Source organism: Neoarius graeffei, chromosome 8 (genome assembly GCF_027579695.1).
Source record: "Neoarius graeffei isolate fNeoGra1 chromosome 8, fNeoGra1.pri, whole genome shotgun sequence".
Lineage (NCBI taxonomy): Eukaryota > Metazoa > Chordata > Actinopteri > Siluriformes > Ariidae > Neoarius > Neoarius graeffei.
Genome location: NC_083576.1, coordinates 69,749,493 through 69,772,475, shown reverse-complemented (window position 1 = coordinate 69,772,475; position 22,983 = coordinate 69,749,493). Strand labels below are relative to the sequence as shown.

The following is a 22,983-nucleotide window of genomic DNA, read 5'->3' as shown; positions in this document are numbered from 1 at the left end:
GTCACCAGTTAACCTAACCTGCATGTCTTTGGACTGTGAGGGAAACCGGAGCACCCGGAGGAAACCCACACGGACACGGGGAGAACATGCAAACTCCGCACAGAAAGGCCCTCGCCGGCCATAGGGCTCGAACCCGGACCTTCTTGCTGTGAGGTGACAGCGCTAACCACTACACCACCGTTATATTGCACATTGTCTGGTATTGCTTATACGGTGGTGTAGTGGTTAGCATGGTTGCCTCACAGCAAGAAGGTTCCGGGTTTGAACCCAGTGGCCGGCGAGGGCCTTTCTGTGTGGAGTTTGCATGTTGTCTGCATGGGTTTCCTCCGGGTGCTCCATTTTCCCCCACAGTCCAAAGACATGTAGTTAGGTTGATGTGGGGCGGCCTCGGTCAATTTTTTTGTCAACATTTATTTTCGCATTTCTCAGTATAATAGCATTAATTTTACAGCATGGATAGCGATAATGACAGTGTTCACAGCAAAAGTGAAAGCACCTGGTTTTGTCGCCTAGATCAAGTTTTTTATTTTTGGAAAATTACTAGCTGACGTAGCTCGTCAGACAGGTTTTTGACGAGCTTGTAACAGGTTTGTTCTAAATATGGTTTCCCTTTCGGGCACTCCCATTTTCTGTTAGACTTTGGTAAAGAAAAAAATAAATATATTATTTACCAGCTTAAGGTCGATCCGTATCATGAAATATTATGAAAGAGGTCTTGAAAATACTGACCGAGGCTTCTGGGCTGAGGTCACGGTATTTCAAGATTTGGATCTCTCAGATGGTAAACTATATATATATATATATATATATATATATATATATATATATATATATATGTGTGTATCACAGGCGATTGCTCTAAGACAACGAGGGAGGCTCAGCCTCCTCTAACAATGACGAACATTGTGTAGGATGAATTGCGCTAGGCTTATGTTATAGCCGACCTTATAACATTGCTATTTCAGATCCAGAATCATAGAAATATATGTGCTCAACCCAACTACAGTGCAAAATCATTCCGTTATAACTTTCCCCAGTTCGCCTAATGTGTGCGTGAGTTTTTCCCCCTCGTGACAGCGCGATGCAGCCCAGCCTCAGTGGATTGGGAGCTATGTGCTTGTCAATCTCAAAATGCAAGACGATTATTGAACAAATACTGCGAAACCGCCCGCCCACGGAGTCTCACAGACTCCCAGCCTCAGTGGACTTCAACGGCATTTGGGAGCAATGCGCTTTTCAATCTCAAAATGCAAGACGGTTATTGGACAAATACTGCGAAAATGCCCGCCCACGGACTCCGAGCCTCACATGGGAGGGACATGGCAGTTTCCGCGAGGAGACTGGTGATTGGTGAAAGCGGCCGGATATTTTCTTTGATTGACAGCTCGTTTCAACTATAGACAGGCAGCGGTACAGTGTTGCCAGATTGGGTGGTTTCCCGCTCAATTAGGCGGTTTTAAGTGCATTTTGGCGGGTTTTGAACATATTTTGGGCTGGATAACGTCAGCAGTATCTGGCAACATCAGTTCAGTTCCATGCGGATTCGCAAGTGCTGTGGTGTATTGTAAGAGATCGGCTTACATTTCGATTTCATTCATTACATACGGTTTCTACCAGCTTTTTTAGTTTGTATATATTTTCATTGTAAATAAAGTGTAAATATAGTGTTGTCAAGTTTGCTATCTTAGTTCCAGAAATTTCGTTTATTTGAGTGACTGAACTTGAATTTGAGGGGGCTAGTCAGCTAGCAAGAAAGCTACGCACGGATGCCAAGCATTGCTTATTTAATTTTGGCGAAGCCATTTGCAGTCTTCCTTTCGAGGAAAAAATTAAAATTAAAGTGCAGGGTAGACCAACGCCTCAAATTGACTTGGTGAAAAAGGTAGGGAATAATACTCGTTCCTTTCAGCTCTCCTGGTACGAGAAAGTGAATTGGCTAACAGCAAGTGACCCACATCAACAACAGTAAATAGGCTACTTTAGTAATATGTCATGGATGGACCAAAAATATAGAATCTATTTAAAATGTTTATGCTGAGTATATTATATTGGAATATATGTTTTTCTGGATATGAATTAAACACCGCTACAATTTGGAAAACATTTTTAAACAAAAACACAGCCGAGGTCAATTTTTAAACAACATGCCACAATTTTAAAATATAAAATGTTAAAATATACCCCCCCAACACCACCATCATGTATATTGGACAGTAGGCTAATGGGCCAAAAGAACCTGTTATTTCACAGTTTGTGACCCTGCCAACAATCAGCCAGATCAGAGGCAAGAGTATGGGCAAAATTGATGTGTTTTTTCTTTTAAAATCTGGAAATATCGTAACCGACCAGCCTCCCCTGTTTGAAAGACTACCAGCCGCCACTGATATGTATGTATGTATTTATTATTTTGAAAACCCATCAGCCAACTGATCTGGCACGTTTTAATTGTGCAACAGAAATGACGTGAATAACGGCACGGCGGAGTAGCGTCCAAAAGCGTTTTTTAAATTTTATTAATGAGCTCATTATATAGTCCTCTGTATACCTCATTATATAGTCCTCTGTTGGATATAAAAAGTGTACACACTCTGTTAAAATGATAGGTTTTTCTGATGTAAAAAAATGAGACCATGATAAATAATTTCAAAACTTTTCCCACCTTTAATGTGACCTATAACCTGTACAATTCAATTGAAAAACAAATAAATCTGTTAGGAGGAAAAACATAAAAATAAAAAATGTACAATAAGCTGGTTGCGTAAGTGTGCACACCCTTAAAATAATACTTTGTTGAAGCACCTTTTGATTTAATTACAACATTCAGTCTTTTTGGGTCGGAGTCTATCAGCCTGCCACATCTAGACTTGGCAATATTTGCCCATTCTTCCTTGCAAAAGTGCTCCAAATCTGTCAGATTGCGAGGGCATCTCTTGTGCGCAGCCCTTTTCAGGTCACCCTACAGATTTTCAGTTGGATTTAGGTCTGGGCGCTGGTTGGGCCATTCCAAAACTTTAATTTTTTTCTGGTGAAGCCATTCTTTTGTTGATTTTGATGTATGCTTGGGGTCATTGTTGTGCTGAAAGATGAAATTCTTCTTCATCTTCATCTTTCTAGCAGACACCTGAAGCTTTTGGGCCAAAACTGACTGGTATTTAGAACTGTTCATAATTCCCTCCACCTTGGCTAAAAGCCCCTGTTCCAGCTGAAGAAAACCAACCCCAAAACATGATGCTGCCACCACCATGCTTCACCGTGGGTATGGTGTTCTTTTGGTGATGCGCAGTGTTGTTTTTGTGCCAAACATACCTTTGGAATTGTGGCCAAAAAGTTCAACTTTGGTTTCATCAGACCATAACACAGTTTCCCACATGCTTTTGGGAGAGTTGATGCATTTTTTTTTTTTTTGCAAAATGTAGCCGGGCCTGGATGTTTTTCTTTGTAGCAAAAGACTTCTTTCTTGCGACCCTACCCCATAATCCAGACACATGGAGAATACGGGAGATTGTTGTCACATGTAGTACACAACCAGTACTTGCCAGAAATTCCTGCAGCTCCTTCAGCGTTGCTGTAGGCCTCTTGGCAGCCTCCCTGACCAGTTTTCGTTTTGTCTTTTCATCAATTTTGGAGAGACTTCCAGTTCTCGGTAATGTCACTATTGGTCCATATTTTCTCCACTTCTTGATGACAGTCTTCACTGTACTCCATGGTATATCTAATGCCGTGGAAATTTTTTTGTCCCCTTCTCCTGACTGATACCTTTCAGCAATGAGATCCCTTTGATGCTCGTAAGCTCTCTGTGAACCCTGGCTTTTGCTGGAGGATGCAGCTGAGTAAATGTCTGAACTTTGGGGTTAATCAGAGTCACTTTAATTGATGGCAGATGTGAACCCAAAAAGATTGAATGCTGTAATTAAATCAAAAGGTGCTTCAACAAAGTATTAGTTTAAGGGTGTGCACACTTATGCAACCAGTTTATTGTACGTTTTTTATTTTTTATGTTTTTCCTCCTAACAGATTTGTTTGCTTTTCAATTGAATTGTACAGGTTATAGATCACATTAAAGGTGGGAAAAGTTTTGAAATTATTTATCGTGGTCTCATTTTTTTATATCAGAAAACCCTATCATTTTAACGGGGTGTGTAAACTTTTTATATCCACTGTAGTAATTCCCTATATAGTGAGTAGGGAGTAGTGAATGAGTGACTGATTTCGGACACAGCACCAAAAAATAAATGCATGTATTTTTTGTGATAAATACATATTATACTGAGTGTATTTCCCACATTAATAAATAACTACAAAGTACTTTGTGCCTGCTGCAGTTTTCAGTTCTTTTAAATCAAGGCTGAATGCTTTCTTCTTTGCCGTTGCCTTTTATTAAATCAAATTTGAGGTTTTTGATTAATTCCTCACTCTGCACTGTAACTTTTATTCTTGTATTTTATCTGTCTTATTCTATTTTAGATTATTTTCTATTCTTTTACTATTTTTAATTGTAATTGGATGTCCATTTATAATGTGTTTCTTCCTCCGTACATTCACCCCCAACACACTTTTTTTTTTTTCAGCGCAATCGTAATGCATGATGGTATATATTGCTGGGTTAGTGACCATCAGTTGCACACTACTTTTCACGATGCATTGTGGGATACTTTGAGTGCACTATATAGGGTGTAATAATTCTCACTATACATTCAGACAGCACTACAAAGTGGCAAACTCACTATATAATCCACTATATAGTGAGTGATTTTGGGCACAGTGTGAGAGTGAAGGGATTTGGGTCGAAACATCTACAAAGCTGCAATTTAGAGTCATTTACATCAGCACAAGCTAATTATGATTCATTCAGTCTACGAATTGCATAGATGTGATTAAAGGAGTTAATTGCTTTATGCAACTCAAACTATTCCACATACTGGGAAAGAACTTCAAACACTGATCATGATCCTCTATAGAGATTTTGATATGCATATCTTTTTTGTTAGGGTTTTGCTGGGATTCGAACCTGGGTTGCTGGTGTGATAATCCAGCAAACCCCCACTAGGCCACCAGGCGGATGACTCAAGTGCAGAGGCGTGAGGCAAAAGTAGAGTATCAAAAACAGTTTATTTACAATATTTACAATCCAAAGGAAAAAACAAAAGGATAATCCAAAAGCTCAGAAGATATACAAAAATAAAAATATCCAAAGGTTCAATGTCCAAAATCCAACTCAGAAAAGAAGAGGCAAAAACTCAAACGCTCAGAAGATCCAAAGGTCAAAACAAAAATCCACAAAGTCCAAAAGAAAGTAACAAAAACCAAGAATACTAAGACACAGGCAAGGTACATGGGCCAGAGGGAACTAGCACTAACAGCATAGCATAAAGACTCCATGACTAGGGAACAAACAGAGGAGTATTTATACACAAAATAAATTGAACACAGGTGACGATAATGAAGACAAACAGGCAATCAACACAAACACAAAACACAGGAACAGTGGCGGCCTCTAGAGGCCAAAACAAACATGACAAGAAAAGGAAATAACAGCGGCCTCTAGAGGCCAGAACAGTCCCAGTCCTAACAGGACCCCCCCCCCCCCCCCCCCCCCCCAGGAGCGTCTCCTGACATTCCCAGGGCGATCCGGATGGGCTGAATGGAAGTCCCGACAAAGTTCCTTATCTAATATGTCCCGAGCTAGGACCCAGCAGCGCTCCTCAGGGCCATAGCCCTCCCAGTCCACTAAATATTGGAGCCCACCGCGGACCCGGCGGGAGTCAAGCAGGCGATGCACAGTGAACAAAGTCTGACCCTGGAAGATGCGGGGGGGCGGGGGATTCCTAGGGGCAGGGGCATACGTGGACGACAATACGGGCCGCAACAGGGAAACATGGAATGTGGGGTTGATCCTTAGCGTTCGTGGTAACTGGAGCCGGTAGGAGACAGGGTTCACCCTGCGCACAACTTTGAAGGGGCCAATGTAGCGAGGAGCAAGCTTGCGGTTCTCCACCCGTAGCGGAAGGTCCTTGGAGGACAGCCAAACCCGCTGCCCAGGGCGGAAAACGTGGGCAGGCCTTCTATGGCAGTTGGCCTGAGTCTGGTTGGTTCTGGAGGTCTGGATAAGGGTCCTCCTGACCTTGCTCCAGGTCTTGCGACACCGTCTCACATATTGGCTGACCGAGGGCACCCCAGCGTCCTCCTCCTGGTCCGGGAACAGAGGTGGCTGGAACCCGAATTGGCACTGGAACGGCGACAGCTTGGTGGCCGATGACTGCAGGGTGTTGTGGGCGTACTCTGCCCATGGCAGTCAGGTGCTCCACGATGTCGGGTTATCCATAGCCAGGCCTCGCAGGGTGGTTTCCAGGTCCTGGTTGAGCCTCTCCGTCTGGCCATTGGACTGGGGGTGGAACCCAGAGGAGAGGCTGGCAGTGGGTCCGATGAGCTTGCAAAACCCGTGCCACACTCAGGAGGAGAACTGGGGCCCCCGGTCTGAGACGATGTCCTGTGGGAGACCAAAGACTCGGAAGACATGATTAAATATTAATTTAGCTGTTTCCAGAGCAGAAGGGAGTTTGCACAGTGGTATGAAGCGGCAGGCCTTCGAGAATCTGTTGACTATAACCAAAATGACAGTGTTACCTTGAGAGTCAGGCAGGCCCGTGATGAAGTCGACCGCCACATGGGACCAGGGACGCCAGGGAATAGGCAGAGGATGCAGGAGACCCTGGGGACGCTGTCAAGGATTCTTGGTTCTGGTGCAGATATCACAGGACAGGACGAATGACCTCACTTCCTTCTCCATGTTCGGCCACCAGCAGCGTCTTTTCAAGAAGTCCAGGGTCCTCCGAGCTCCCGGGTGGGCGGTGAGAGGGGAAGAGTGACCCCACTGGAGAACCTTGGCCCGGACTTGACGAGGGACGTACAGGAGGCCCAGTGGCCCCGTCCCAGGACCAGGGTCCTGGCGTTGAGCTTGTCGGTCGGCCTCCTCAACACCCCAGCGGACAGGGGCCACAATCCGGGACACAGGGATAATAGGCCCAACTTCACTCTCCCTGTTGTTGGGCGAGAACAGCCTGGAGAGCGCATCTGGTTTGGTGTTCTTAGAGCCCGGGCGGTACGAAAGGGTGAAATTGAATCGGCTGAAAAACAAGGCCCACCTAGCCTGTCGTGGGTTCAGCCTCTTAGCTTGCTGGAGGTACTCCAGGTTCTTGTGGTCCGTCCAAACCAGGAATGGATGTTGCGCTCCTTCCAGCCAGTGCCTCCACTCCTCAAGGGCTAGTTTCACCGCAAGCAGTTCCCGATCCCCCACATCATACCGGGACTCCGCAGGGCTCAGGCGGTGGGAGAAGTATGCGCAGGGGTGCAGCTTACCCTCCGAGCGTTGGGACAGAACCGTGCCGACACCGCTGTCCGAGGCGTCCACCTCGACGATGAATGGTTGAGAATTGTCCGAGAGGACCAGGATGGGTGCCGTGCAGAAGCAGTGTTTGAGGTCTTTAAACGCCTTTTCCGCCTGAGGAGACCAGACATAAGATCCACCAGTCCTTTTGGTGAGATCTGACATGGGTGCTGCTATGGAACTGAAGTTCCTGACGAACTTGCGGTAAAAGTTAGTGAATCCTAAGAACCGCTGCACCTCCTTGACGGACTTGGGAGTGGGCCAGTCCCGGACGGCCAGGGTCTTGGTTGGGTCCATTTGGAGTTGTCCCGTCTGTACAATAAATCCCAGGAAGGAGACATCGGGAACATGAAACTCGCACTTCTGGGCCTTCGCAAACAGATTGTTCCGTAGCAGCCTCTGGAGAACCTGGTGGACATGGTGGCGGTGCTACTGCAAGGTCTTAGAGAATATTAAGATGTCATCGAGGTAGACGAAAACATGCTGATTGATCATGTCCCTCAAGACGTCGTTGATAAGGGCCTGAAAAACAGCTGGTGCGTTGGTGAGTCCGAAGGGCATCACCTGGTACTCGTAGTGCCCTGATGGGGTGTTAAAGGCAGTCTTCCACTCGTCTCCCTGTCGGATACGGATGAGGTGGTATGCGTTCCGTAAGTCCAACTTAGTGAAGACGGTGGCGCCTTGGAGCAGGTCGAATGCTGTGGACATCAGCGGAAGGGGATAGCGGTTGCGCACAGTGATCTTGTTCAGGCCCCTGTAGTCAATACATGGTCGGAGACCCCCATCCTTCTTGCCAACAAAGAAGAAGCCGGCACCAGCAGGTGAGGTGGAGGGTCGAATGAACCCCGAGACCAGAGCGTCCTTGAGGTATTCTTCCATGGCCTTGCGTTCTGGCTGAGAGAGGGAGAACAGTCTGCCCCGAGGAAGGGTAGTCCCAGGGAGTAAGTCGATGGGACAGTGCGGAAGAAGAACAGCGGCCCTGCTCTTGCTAAACACTTCTTTCAAATCCCAGTATTCTGTGGGAACTTGAGATAACTTGGTGAGATCAGGAGGCTCGGCAGGAGACACAGGAGAGCTAGAGAGCAGACAAGAGGCATGGCATGCAGGACCCCATTCCACAACCTGGCTTGTTACCCAGTCTATACGAGGGTTGTGGCGGGTAAGCCAAGGAAGGCCTAGAATCACCGGGAACTCTGGAGAATGAATCAGATGCAGGGATATCTCTTCCTTGTGACCTTGAGAAAGACTGGAGAAGTAACTTGGGTGACTCTTCCATCACCTAACGCTTGGCCATCCCATTGAAGGCAGATACAGACAGTGGGACTTCAAGAGGTGCAGTCGGGACATTGATACTTTGGGCGAAGTTGACATCCATAAAGTTTCCAGCCACCCCGGAGTCTAACAAGGCTTGATGGACTCACCCCAGGAGATGCAGACCAGGATGTAGACTCCTTGGCCAGGAAGTTCAGGAGAGAAGGTAGGCCTCATCACAACCCTCCCTCAGCTGGACAGAGTCTTTCTGTTAAGGTTTTGCTGGGATTCAAACCCAGGTTGTTGGTATGATAATCCAGCAAACCCCCACTAGGCCACCAGGCGGATGACTCAAGTGCAGAGGCGTGAGGCGAAAGTAGAGTATCAAAAACAGTTTATTTACAATATTTACAATCCAAAGGAAAAAACAAAAGGATAATCCAAAAGCTCAAAAGATATACAAAAATAAAAATATCCAAAGGTTCAATGTCCAAAATCCAACTCAGAAAAGAAGAGGCAAAAACTCAAACGCTCAGAAGATCCAAAGGTCAAAACAAAAATCCACAAAGTCCAAAAGAAAGTAACAAAAACCAAGAATACTAAGACACAGGCAAGGTACATGGGCCAGAGGGAACTAGCACTAACAGCATAGCATAAAGACTCTGTGACTAGGGAACAAACAGAGGAGTATTTATACACAAAATAAATTGAACACAGGTGACGATAATGAAGACAAACAGGCAATCAACACAAACACAAAACACAGGAACAGTGGCAGCCTCTAGAGGCCAAAACAAACATGACAAGAAAAGGAAATAACAGCGGCCTCTAGAGGCCAAAACAGTCTCAGTCCTAACATTTTTATTCTTTTTTATTACAATTTTATTACTGTGGCACCACGGTGGTGTAGTGGTTAGCAGTGTCACCTCACAGCAAGAAGGTTCCGGGTTTGAACCCGACAGCCGACAGGGGCCTTTCTGTGTGGAGTTTGTATGTTCTCCCTGTGTCTGCGTAGGTTTCCTCTGGGTACTCTGGTTTCAGTTCAAAGACATGCATGTTAGGTAAAATACCCAGCCACTGGGCTTACACAAGCCAGTGTATCCTTAGTGCTGGTTCCAAGCCCAGATAGACTGGGGAAAGTTGTGTTAGAAAGGGCATCTGATGTAAAACCCAGGGGTTCCCAAACTTTTCCATGCCAAGGCCCCCCAAACAGCATTAGCTTCTGGCCGGGGACCCCTTTGCAAACCCACAGACAATGTTACAAAATATGTAAAGAAACATAAACTTTTAGAATGTTTTCTCTTACTTTTATTCAATAGTCAATAATTGTTACATTTGTTTAGCATAAGAATATTATTAACTAACATGTTTTCAACACAAATATTTTCTCACTGAACAATAAACTGTATAACCTCCTGTAGTACCTGATTCAACTCGTTATCCATCCTTTTTGTGACCAGTGCCTCGCGATGGAGCATGCAGTGTGTGGCCACTACATGCGGGGGCTTCTGCTTAATGAGAGCGGTCACTCCACTGATCTTCCCGGTCATTGCTGCGGCTCCGTCTGAACACACCCCCACACAACGGGTCCAGTCCAATCCGTTAGACTCGATGTAATCGTCCAAAACTTGAAAAATGTCTTTCCCGGTAGTTCTTCTTTCAAGTGCTTTACAAAATAGTATTTCCTCCACAAATCTTTCCTGTGAAATAAATCTGATGTACACAAGCAGTTGGGCCTCATTGGATAAATCTGTGCTCTCATCCAGCTGAAGTGCGAAGTATTCGCTGGCTCTCACCTGCTCCAACAGCTGAGCAGATACGTCTTGAGTCATGTCACCGATCCGTCGGCTCACGGTGTTATCAGAGAGTGGGACAGCATTGATTTTTTTGGCAGCATCCTCACCAAGCAATTCTCGGACAATGTCTTTGGCGGCTGGTAAAATCAAATCTTCTCCAATTGAGTGAGGTTTTTTAGCACGAGCAATGTGGTATGAGGCTAAAATGATGCCTTCAGGGCCCGCTCGGGGACAGTAGCTTGCTGGGTGAATGCAGCAGATTGCCTGACCAAATGCTCTTCTTTGCGTCTGAAGAAATCTACTGTTTTTTCGGCATCTGTCGGATGTTTTTGTACCAAGTGACACTGAAGTTTCAAAGGTTTTAAGCACTCATTTGACAGGGTCTCCAGACAGAGGATGCATTTCGGGCAATCATGGCCATTTTTCTGTATGGCTGTAAAGCCATACTTAATGTATGCTGCCTCATATTTTTGGATTTTAGTTGGCCAGGACTTCTTAGTTTTTTTCGCAGCAGTGTCCTCCACAGCAGGGCTGTTGGTTTGTTCCTTCGGTCTCTTCTTCAAAAACCTGTCCACTTTGCGCTAGCAATACGCTAGCTTGAGGAGCAAAGCAGCTTGAGGAGCAAAGCAGCTTGATAAATGGCGCAAACGGCAACATCACAGGCAATCGGAGAGATGAGCATGGCAAACAACGTTTCGATATGATGTATTATTATTATTAATAATAATATTTTATAATAATGATTAAAAAACTAATTACAATATATTTATTAATAATTATTTTTAAAAAGTATATATTTTTTTCGCAATTTTTTTGTTATCATCCCTCCAACTTTCTGAGGCCCCCTAGCGCCCCCTGGCGGCCCCCACTTTGAAAACCACTGGTAAAACCTATGCCAAATCAAATATGTGGAACAGATCCACTGTGGCGACCCCTAATAGGAGCAGCCAGAAGATTACATTTTTACAGAGGTGGACGAAGTACCCAACTTCATTACTTAAGTCAAAGTACAGATCTCACTGGTCAAATGTTACTCCGATACAAGTGAAAGTTGTCCAGTCAAATTTTTACTTAAGTTAAAGTACTGAAGTACTTGCTTTTAAAAATACTTAAGTATTAAAAGTACATTTTCTGTCAAAGCATTGTTGTATTATTGCCACAAAACTTAATGCCTCTGAAGCAACCTACTGGATTTACAAAATGAACGCATGTTGTGCCATCATGGTGGTTGAATGTTAAGCTAGCTAGTCAGTGAAGCTCCGCCTGACATGCTAGCAAACTCTTTTCAAACTCAAAATCATATTGGGTAGCTAAGACTACTAGAAAAGAAAGATTTCTACATTCTGTTTATTTGGCAAGATTATGCTAAAACATATTTCTGAAAGGACTTCAGATAAGTTAATGTTATTCATGTTAGCATAACTCTGTTTTTACATGCTAACTGTGTTCACGTTAACTAGCTATATGTTAATGTTAGCCGTGGACAAGGCTACGGCAACTTGGTGGGCAAATCCATAGAAAGTCATTTAACTAACCAGACTGCACATCTATTGCAACATTATCGTTAGCTCTAAAAGCACGAACAACTTCACTGCAAGCTTCTCTTGGAATAAAACATTTATATACCTCAATATGCTTCTGCAGGTTGGACGGTGAGTTTTTGTAGGCTGTGATGTGGTTCGTTTTCGGCAAACAAAGCAAACATTTAAAACAAAATTAATCTTTAATCCTTTCAGAAAACTGAAACATGGGTTCTAGGTATGGCCACGGGTGTGTGTGGATTCTCCAGAAGAACCGCTTCCTTCCATTCTGCCATCAACTGAAAGTGTTCAAATAACACTGCTGAGAAATCACTGAACTTGATATTATACAGTCCATGGATGTGACATGACCCTAGTGATTACTGATAGACTGTCTCAGTGACACCTGCGAAAAAAACACTCACGTTTTAGAAAAGAAAAGGAAAAAAAAACCCATCCACTTTTAAAGCTGCTTCATAGTAACGAGTAAGGAGGACCTTGACAGAAATGTAGTGGAGTGAAAAGTCTGATATTTGCCTTTAAATGTAGTGAAGTTAAAGTCACAAGTTTCCAAAAAAAAAATACTCGAATAAAGTACAGATACTTAAAAAGTGTACTTAAGTAGAGTACTCAAGTAAATGTACTTCGTTACTGTAGGTACAGTCCGTCTAAGAACCACAACAGTCCCCTTAAGGACTACATTTCCCATCACCAGCTTCCGCGTTGACCTGCGTCACGCGGGGACGGGATCACCAACGTCACATCCACCATGAAGGCATAAGTAACGGAACACGTTTCCGCTTCCTCCTCTCTCGTCCGGATTTCAAGCCATCCAGACACAAAGAGATTTGCTCCGCCGAGCAAACCCAAGAACAGACGTCTTTTCTTTTCCTCAAGAATCAGAGTTTCGCGCTTTTCTTTGTTTACCTTTGGCCACGGTAGACTCTAAGATCGCGCGATTTCAAACTCAGCTTGAGTTACAACCGGTTTTTCATTTGTTCCTTATAAGTACGCACTACTGCAGCCCAGGCAGTTATTTTAAAGTTAAGAAGCGACTGGATCCTTTTTAACTCAAAAGCTGTGCACAGTATTTAATCAGAGACTTTTCTTTTCATCACGAGCGACCACGCGTCGGACCAGGAAATTCTCTGCGCCTCACGGAAGCGACTCACGTGCTCCACAACGGCGAAACTCCAAAAGTCTCGGAACATCTCTTCATAATCTTGCTAGAGGCAAGATACTGAGTAAGACTTGGCATTTGGGCAAAACCTAGTCTTAGGAATTAGCTTTTATTGAAGTAGTGTGAATTTAACCTCAGGAACGGTTTGTTACACTGTAAACATGCAGCGTGTTGAATTGATTTATTGTTTTGTTTTAATCTCTCAGTTGTTTTAATAGATAGGCTGTGCATGCTTCTCTTTATTCCTGACTAACACTTTAATTTCCTTATCACACATTTTGACCTTATCAAGGTTTCAGTGGATTTAGTACTGTTATAAGCTAGTGAAATTAGCCTATGGCTAATTTCTTTTGTCCCATTAGCATCCAAAGCTAAGTGTATTGTCTTAGAAACACGTGGCGGTCCTCCCCCACTCACAAACACACCTTCGCTAGCATCCCTTTGTCTTAGCTTAGCCACACGAGGTTAATCTAGGCCTACACGAACACGTGGTCACCAGGCCTGACACACACACAAACACGTGGTCAAAGGCCTCACCTGGCCTCACAAATACACATCAGTTAGCATCCCACACTAGCTTATTTCTTTTGCTAGGCCATAGGCCTTACCACGTGGTTAACTCCTCCCCCACAAACACACGTGGAGTTAGCTACCAGAGCTAATCCTTTTTGTAGGCCACACACAAGGCCTCTCTCTCTCCCCACACACAAACACACCTTAGCTAGCTTCCCTTTGTCTTAGCTTAGCCATACAAGGTTAATTCCTTTGTTCTCCTCAAATCCCACATGGTGATCCCTACACCATGTGGACACACACGAACATACCTAGCTAGCATCCCACGCTAGCCTTCTGCTCAGGCCATAGGGCCTTTCACTCACACACACACACACACACACACACACACACACACACACACACATCTCACTGTTTGTATATATTTCAACTGCCATTATCCATTTTTATCTTTGTTATAATAAATTCATTTATTATTGAAACTGTGTGTTTATTTGTGTTCCAATATCTCTGAAGTCCCCAATCTCCAAAGAATTCTAAAAGGTGCATATGATTTATGTAATATGGTAAGTGATCATAATAATTTGGAATATACCATAATTTAGCTGTTTGATAATTTATTATTAAGCACCAAAATTAATGGTATTAATTAATGAGACTGATTAATGAGACTGATTCCATGAGTGATTTAATGATAACATGAGACTGATTCAATGAAAATGATTCACTGAAAATGATTCAAATGAGACTGATTCAATTTAATTATTAACCTTCAGATTTAATGAGATTGATCACTCAATTACCCAAATTCACCTACATTACTGTCCACCTCTGCATTTTTATGACTCATATATTTATTGTAGGGGAGAGCGGGGAGACTTGGGACAAGTTTTCAGCTTTTGTAGATTGTGTGAAATTCTTTGCAGGTAGTGTCACATTCATATTGCATTAGAGAGTATTTACTATACCCTCTTGCCACAATATTAGTTTCTCAGCTTGTCACATATACTGGCCTTCAGACTTCATTTTTTCTGTCTTTATCTTCTGCATGGGGCAGCATGGTGGTGTAGTGGTTAACACTGTCGCCTCACAGCAAGAAGGTTCTGGGTTCGAGCCCAGTGGCCGACAGTGGCCTTTCTTTGTGGAGTTTACACAGTCTCCCCATGTCTGCGTGGGTTTCCTCCGGGTGCTCCGGTTTCCCCCACAGTCCAAAGACATGCAGGTTAGGCTAATTGTTAGCTCTAAATTGAGCATGACTGTGAATGGTTGTTTGTCTCTATGTGTCAGCCTTGCGATGATCTGGCGACTTGTCCAGGGTGTACCCCGCCTCTCGCCCATAGTCAGCTGGGATAGGCTCCAGCTCGCCCGTGACCCTGTACAGGATAAACAGTTATGGATAATGGATGGATGGATCTTCTGCAGGAAAATATGGAACAAAAATAAAATACCTAAGCCTACATGTTTAATTTGTACAGTGGGGCAAAAAAGTATTTAGTCAGCCACCAATTGTGCAAGTTCTCCCACTTAAAAAGATGAGAGAGGCCTGTAATTTTCATCATAGGTATACCTCAACTATGAGAGACAAAATGAGGAAAAAAATCCAGAAAATCACATTGTCTGATTTTTAAAGAATTTATTTGCAAATTATGGTGGAAAATAAGTATTTGGTCAATAACAAAAGTTCATCTCAATACTTTGTTATATACCCTTTGTTGGCAACGACAGAGGTCAAATGTTTTCTGTAAGTCTTCACAAGGTTTTCACACACTGTTGCTGGTATTTTGGCCCATTCCTCCATGCAGATCTCCTCTAGAGCAGTGATGTTTTGGGGCTGTCGCTGGGCAACACGGGCTTTCAACTCCCTCCAAAGATTTTCTATGGGGTTGAGATCTGGAGACTGGCTAGGCCACTCCAGGACCTTGAAATGCTTCTTACGAAGCCACTCCTTCGTTGCCCGGGCAGTGTGTTTGGGATCATTGTCATGCTGAAAGACCCAGCCACGTTTCATCTTCAGTGCCCTTGCTGATGGAAGGAGGTTTTCACTCAAAATCTCACATGGCCCCATTCATTCTTTCCTTTACACGGATCAGTCATCCTGGTCCCTTTGCAGAAAACAGCCCCAAAGCATGATGTTTCCACCCCCATGCTTCACAGTAGGTATGGTGTTCTTTGGATGCAACTCAGCATTCTTTCTCCTCCAAACACGACAAGTTGAGTTTTTACCAAAAAGTTCTATTTTGGTTTCATCTGACCATATGGCATTCTCCCAATCCTCTTCTGGATCATCCAAATGCTCTCTAGCAAACTTCAGACGGGCCTGGACATGTACTGGCTTAAGCAGGGGGACACGTCTGGCACTGCAGGATTTGAGTCCCTGGTGGCGTAGTGTGTTACTGATGGTAGCCTTTGTTACTTTGGTCCCAGCTCTCTGCAGGTCATTCACTAGGTCCCCCCATGTGGTTCTGGGATTTTTGCTCACCGTTCTTGTGATCATTTTGACCCCACGGGGTGAGATCTTGCGTGGAGCCCCAGATCGAGGGAGATTATCAGTGGTCTTGTATGTCTTCCATTTTCTAATAATTGCTCCCACAGTTGATTTCTTCACACCAAGCTGCTTACCTATTGCAGATTCAGTCTTCCCAGCCTGGTGCAGGTCTACAATTTTGTTTCTTGTGCCCTTTGACAGCTCTTTGGTCTTGGCCATAGTGGAGTTTGGAGTGTGGCTGTTTGAGGTTGTGGACAGGTGTCTTTTATACTGATAACGAGTTCAAACAGGTGCCATTAATACAGGTAACGAGTGGAGGACAGAGGAGCCTCTTAAAGAAGAAGTTACAGGTCTGTGAGAGCCAGAAATCTTGCTTGTTTGTAGGTGACCAAATACTTATTTTACCGAGGAATTTACCAATTAATTCATTAAAAATCCTACAATGTGATTTCCTGGATTATTTCCCCCCATTCTGTCTCTCATAGTTGAAGTGTACCTATGATGAAAATTACAGGCCTCTCTCATCTTTTTAAGTAGGAGAACTTGCACAATTGGTGGCTGACTAAATACTTTTTTGCCCCACTGTATTATCAGAACTTGTAAGACATGAACTGTATGAACAAACAATGCTGGTACAGCGAAAGAAAAAATGTCAGTTTACCCAAAACCCGACGAGACAAAACAGTTCCATTCTCAAGAAGGAATGAAATAAGCTTAATGCTCATGCAGGTACACACACACACACACACACACACACACACATACATTTTTAACAAACATTTTTAAACAATTTTATATTTGTAAACCACAAGAAAAAATTGTAACTTGATGAACTGTCTCAACTCTCCCCATCCAGCCATTTTGAAAAAAAAATTCCTTAAATGATTTCCCCCCAGAATTTAAGTTTAATAAATAATCCTAGATATGGTAACTCTAGGCTACATACTTTAATTCCTAACAAATCCTGAATTCACCAGCATAGAATGGAGATGGATTGCAAAGTAGAAAATACAAGTTTTGGTTGATAAAAATATTTAACTGCACAAACCTTACTGCAGTGTCCAGCTTCATGGCTCCAAAGGAAGTAGATTAAAGGGGAAACATCTAACTTCCGAGGTAACCTAAAACCTGACTGGCTGAAATTAATTTATGGGAATACAAACTGTCCCAAGTCTCCCCCATCCCAAGTTTTCCCACTCTCCCCTACTATTTTATCACTTATATATTTTATATACTTATATCACTACTATTTTATTCTTATATATTTACTGCTCTTTGTGCAATATTTCTGCCTGCAGCAATGCAATACAATATCTGTTACAGGATCAACAGCTTGTCTGTTGATGTCGATCTCTTAATCTGCACATTTCACGCTACTTAACAAAACTGCTCTGCATTGTTTAAACATTCAAAATAGTTAATTTAAATTTGTTCACTTTGCATAACAAACTCCAATCATAAAGCAAAATGCATTGCTAGCTTTGCCACAATATTATACTGCTTCTCTGAAACAAAATAAGATCTTGTCACCAAGATCACCAAGCTCTTGTTGGTAACCAGAATTTGTTATGGGTACAATTCAAATCACATTTTATTAGAATGCGTTATGTATTGCCAGGTTTCTTTTCCTTACGCTGAACTAGAACTGAACACTTTCTAGATGTCTCCTAGATTAGCTTCACTCTACATGTAGTGCTCTATTGGCCATTGCAGAACCTCTGAGAGCTTCCTGTCCATGATAATGCAAGTTGAAGTGTGACATTTTGTTTCTCTCCTTTACTGTTATTGGAATCTGCATTTTGGATAAAATTCCTCCATCAGCTGTGTAAGCAGTTTCTGAGGCTGTAATGAAATCAGATCAGAAACCTTTTGTTTCACGGGAAACTTTGTGTACTACTCTTAACATTTACCACCTCTGCTGAAGTGCACTGCAGTTGCTTTTATCATTAAGCCCTTTAACAAGTAGATATATTAGACATAAGACAACATTCTTTGTTGAACAATCAATGTTGCTTTCATGGATATGTCTTGGTAATTGCAAAATAAATTGAGCTACCAGAAGACCTCCTGAACCCACTTTGCTGTACAAGCTTTCAGCACTTCTAGATTCACCAAATCATGTGTACATTCCTTAATGCCCAGGTACTACAGATGCATCTTCTGTTCAGTTACACCAAGGTATGACAGATCAGTTATATTAACTGTTCAAACCCACAAAATCCAGGTTTGTATTTAAATTCAAGGTCTAAATCAAAATACATCATGAGCTATTTAAAGCTCAAATCAGGGACTACAAAAACAAATATATATATATATATATATATATATATATATATATGTAATTGGGGGTGGCACGGCGGTGTAGTAGTTAGCACTGTCGCCTCACAGCAAGAAAGTCCTGGGTTCGAGCCCAGTGGCCGACAAGGGCCTTTCTGTGTGGAGTTTGCATGTTCTCCCCATGTCTGTGTGGGTTTCCTCCAGGTGCTCCGGTTTCCCCCACAGTCCAAAGGCATGCAGGTTAGGCTAATTGGTGGATCTAAATTGACCGTAGGTATGAATGGTTGTTTGTGTTTATGTGTCAGCCCTGTGATGACCTGGCGACTTGTCCAGGGTGTACCCTGCCTCTTGCCCATAGTCAGCTAGGATAGGCTCCAGCTTGCCTGCGACCCTGTAGGACAGGATAAGTGGCTACAGATAATGGATGGATGGATATATGTAATTGCAATGTGTAACCAGAATGTCTGGGGTTATATGTCAAGGCTTGGTGCACTATAACATTTCCTTGTAGTCTGTGTACTTTGCGAGGAGCTGCACAACAGGTCCTTGATTGCATCGTATAGCCTCCTGCAAAGCCGTGTTTCCCCATCTGTCAATATTAACACAAAGTCAGATCACAGATAATCTGTAAAATGTGTATACCTCTATGAAAGAGTGATCTATTTCAATGTATCAACTTGCATGATGCATCACACTCATCACTGTTGTATTTTTAACTTTACCTGTCCTTGAGTGTGCAGTTGGCTCCAGTGCTCTCCAACAGAAACTTGATGACCTCCAGACGCCCCTCTGAGGCAGCCACATGAAGTGCAGATCTTCCATCATAATCAACAGCATTTACGTCTGCTCCCGAGAGGAAATACCTGCCGAGGTGAGGAATGACACATCTTAGCATGCCATGCATCCTGATTACTACGTGGTGTGAGAGGTCCTTGGAATGGGTGTGGAGTGATAAAGAGTGATGCAGTCATACGTCATTGTGTTGGACCATCTGTGTTGTTTAAATATTGTTTTGAAATCTTTGGCCAGCTAAAATAACTCATGCAAAAGCCTTATTTTGTATGATGTAAAGAAACCGAAGGTCTTTTTAAAGCATTTTACAGATCAGAAAAGAAATATGGCAGGTGACGGCCTTTTTTCAAAAGCAGACTTAGAGTGGTCAGTCCTGTTAATTTTCATATTCATATACATGTCAATTCCAGAATTGTTGGCACCCTTTAAAAGAACAGACAAAAATAATTGTAGAAAATATTACTCACGATGATTCATGATGCATAATCAATCAGACTTTCCTTTACACTAACAAACAAACCATCATATCATATGAAATTCATTTCATAACAGCTCTTAGTATCCAGAAACTATATTGATTTTGACCCACTATATTGCTGTCTTAGATCAAATATGAGATCAAGTACAGGTACCCTTCTTCTAGGAGATTAATTCTGGAGTTACCTTAATTAGACTTAACTGATGTGTGTCCCATTTAATTGTTCATAAAAAAAACAAACAAACAGCAATCCTTTTGTCCACCTTTAATGACAATCAGCACAGTATGATATCTTTACCTCCGTAACGATTGCATGTCCCCGCGATAAGCAGCCAATAGCATGTTCATGATTTGGTAGCCCTATAAGAACAGAGAAAGGAAACATGTCACTGTAAATGATAAAGGGTTGTCTACGCTATACAACAAACTAACTATTGTCTCCATGCAATCATTCTAATGTAGTTTAGCTGACCTCAGACTCCACTTTCCACTGCCTGTAGGAAAGCACCTGCCTGAACGGAGTCCTGATATCAAAGCTGTGCAGCTGAAAAATTGACACCAGCTCCTGAAACAAAGACAGAAGATTAGCATTACACCTGCAGCCACCTCACAGGTCCTATATCCCTATTTGTAAGATGGGTCTTTACCTCACAGAAATGCACAGCCCTCCAGGAGTTTCCAAATGCATCCAACTCTGGTGACCAGCAAGTGATGCCCAGCACTCCAGGAACTACTATCAGCACAACACCAGAGCTGCTGGATTTGGCAGGCATGGATGTCTGAGAGGGAGTGTGAGAGCTATTATGCTTCCTGATTAATATGATCTCTTACCTCACAGGAATTTATGAGTCACTTTAACTTGAGGCGTGCACAAATAAAACTCACATTTTTACTAGTGGTGTAATACAATATCACTATCTGTGTTTAGTGCTCCAAATATCCGTTTGTAAATCGAATTTAGACCCAGAATGGGTGTGGCCTGCATTTTTTTGTTTTGTTTTGTGTTTTTGAAATTAAATATGTGCCAGAAACACTGGAAAACACTGAAAAAAAAAAACAGAGGATGAAATAGCAGTACTGCCAGCATGGTCTGTGAATTCTGGCTCTCAACCCTCCATTTATTAAAACTCTTAAATTGTATTGCTTAATCTGCACTATTCATTCCACATGCAATCTGAGTTGTTGGATATCATTTCTCCCACCGTTGTGAAATCTCCCCCCCGTTATATTACATTACAGGCATTTAGCAGATGCTCTTACCCAGAGCAACATACAACATATCCAGAGTGCCCTGGGGAGCAGTTGGGGGTTAGGTGCCTTGCTCAAGGGCACTTCAGCCATTCCTGCTGGTTTAGGGAATCAAACCAGCAACCTTTTGGTCTCAAAGCTGCTTCTCTAACCATTAGGCCATGACTTCCCCATGTTATTGGTGTTGCTGTCTTGTATTCTGTCTCTTTGTTTGACGCACCTCTGTGATACAAAAATTGTATTGTTTCCTGTTTACATTTGACTACAGAGTGAACTTGAACTTCAACTGCATCACTCAAGTTCATAATTGATCTCTGTCAGGACCATTTTTAACAAATTTTCCCAAAATATAAACAAACTAGCAGCCTAATTAAACCACTGCGACTCTGACCAGGCAGTTACTAATAATGAATGAATGCTGTGAATGCATTGCACAAGTCTTTTTTTGTTCTGCATGCTTCATATGTAACTGCTCACTTTTCTGGTCTTTCAAAACAAACAAACAAACAAACAAACAATAGTATACCTCCTATTTGTATCTGTTCATTTCATATAATGCATTCATATTTGGTTACATCCCTAGTGTCGAATTAAATCACATGCTGCATACTTTATGTTTGGATGTTGAATCTTGTTCCACCATTAAAACAAATACAGTATTTTATGATATAATAGAATTGAAATGCATGAAAATTTTTGGCTTTCACCAGCAGGGAGTGATTCAAGACTCCTAAAAGGATGATGCAAGTCCTTTCCTCTGCCTCTCTATCTCTATTAATGAGGTTACTACAGTATATCAAGTACAGTGTTAATATAGACTACTTAATTGTGACACACAATGTGTAATATGAACTAGCATTGCATATCCCAATCACATATACAGCAAATTAAATCATACACACAAAGACATCCAAGACATCTTAATCACCTTAAAATGGAATATTCTGGAATAATCATTCATTCCTGCCACTTGCATTATAGACAAAGTACTGCGAACTGCTGCAGTGGAGAGGACCTGGTCACCTGACATAGGGCAGAGGCCACCATTAGCGAAAGTTGCGGCCAACGCTGCTCCAGACTCACACGTGACTTCTGTAGACAAACACTAAAAACCATGAAAACAATCAGTTTATGAGAGATGAGAGCGTGGACCATGTACTGTAAAAGTGAACTGGTTAAATCGAGTACCTGTAACAGCAGATCCAATGTAGCATTTATATCAATGGCTTCTGGAAAGCACTATAATGAGTCAAGTAATTAAGATTTGAGCAGCAGGAGTTTTATAATTCATTATCCTATTTCAACTCCAGTCTTGTTTCTGTTTCACCAACAATCCTGATTGACATAATGTAAAAATATGCTTACCTTCTTTTCTTGGAGATAAAATGAAAGTGCGTGAAGGCGAATAATGTTCTTCCTCAAGGCTTGATAGCTGAAGATATATAAACAATATGAAATCAAATGGAGCATTTTATTAAATATTACAAATAAATTTTCAGACTACTTACCTTGTACAGTTTAAATTAGCATGTTCCTTGTTACATAATCTTCTTACAGTATTCAAAACCTGAGGATGAATTTTAGGGTTAAGACTAGAGTAAGCATTAACAATATTTTAATATAATTGAACTACAAGATTTAAAACAATAATTAAAAGTCTAAAATACTAGAATGTAAAATGTTCAGGTTTGCCTGTAGCATGCGTACCGACTCATATTTTTCCTCTTCCTCTGTAAATTGCTTAAATGTTAACTGCTAAAAGGAAGAAACAACCAACAAGCAGAGTGAATGATTTTGTGGGTATCTTATGATGGTTATTTGATGATGTGATGTGTATGATCAATGCACATGATAACAATGATCTAAACAAGTCCACACCTGCAGCAGTGATGCACATATAATAGCTCCTGTCTCTGTCAGCGGAGTGTGAGGGACACCTGTAATGCAACATCATATTTAATATAATAGGTATTGATTCAAATAACCACTTCAATAGTCTACATGTTTCACTGTTTCCAAACACCAATCAAGCTGAGCTGATGTATTAAATTCTACATTT

General features: G+C 42.3%; 1 protein-coding gene across 1 annotated transcript in view; it reads right to left on the bottom strand.

The window, feature by feature from the left end:
- Positions 1 to 17,558: 17,558 nt before the first annotated feature.
- The window catches only part of glsl (glutaminase like), a 32,086-nt gene continuing 26,661 nt past the window's right edge, over positions 17,559 to 22,983 (bottom strand). The window contains exons 11-21 of the mRNA XM_060928124.1: positions 22,803 to 22,861; positions 22,632 to 22,679; positions 22,433 to 22,491; positions 22,290 to 22,356; positions 22,113 to 22,163; positions 21,853 to 22,029; positions 20,324 to 20,455; positions 20,149 to 20,241; positions 19,975 to 20,036; positions 19,129 to 19,269; positions 17,559 to 18,995 (exon numbers count right to left, since the gene is read on the bottom strand). Of these exons, the coding sequence (XP_060784107.1) occupies positions 18,899 to 18,995; positions 19,129 to 19,269; positions 19,975 to 20,036; positions 20,149 to 20,241; positions 20,324 to 20,455; positions 21,853 to 22,029; positions 22,113 to 22,163; positions 22,290 to 22,356; positions 22,433 to 22,491; positions 22,632 to 22,679; positions 22,803 to 22,861 (986 nt within the window). The 3' untranslated portion in view covers positions 17,559 to 18,898. The remainder of the gene's footprint in view (positions 18,996 to 19,128; positions 19,270 to 19,974; positions 20,037 to 20,148; positions 20,242 to 20,323; positions 20,456 to 21,852; positions 22,030 to 22,112; positions 22,164 to 22,289; positions 22,357 to 22,432; positions 22,492 to 22,631; positions 22,680 to 22,802; positions 22,862 to 22,983) is intronic.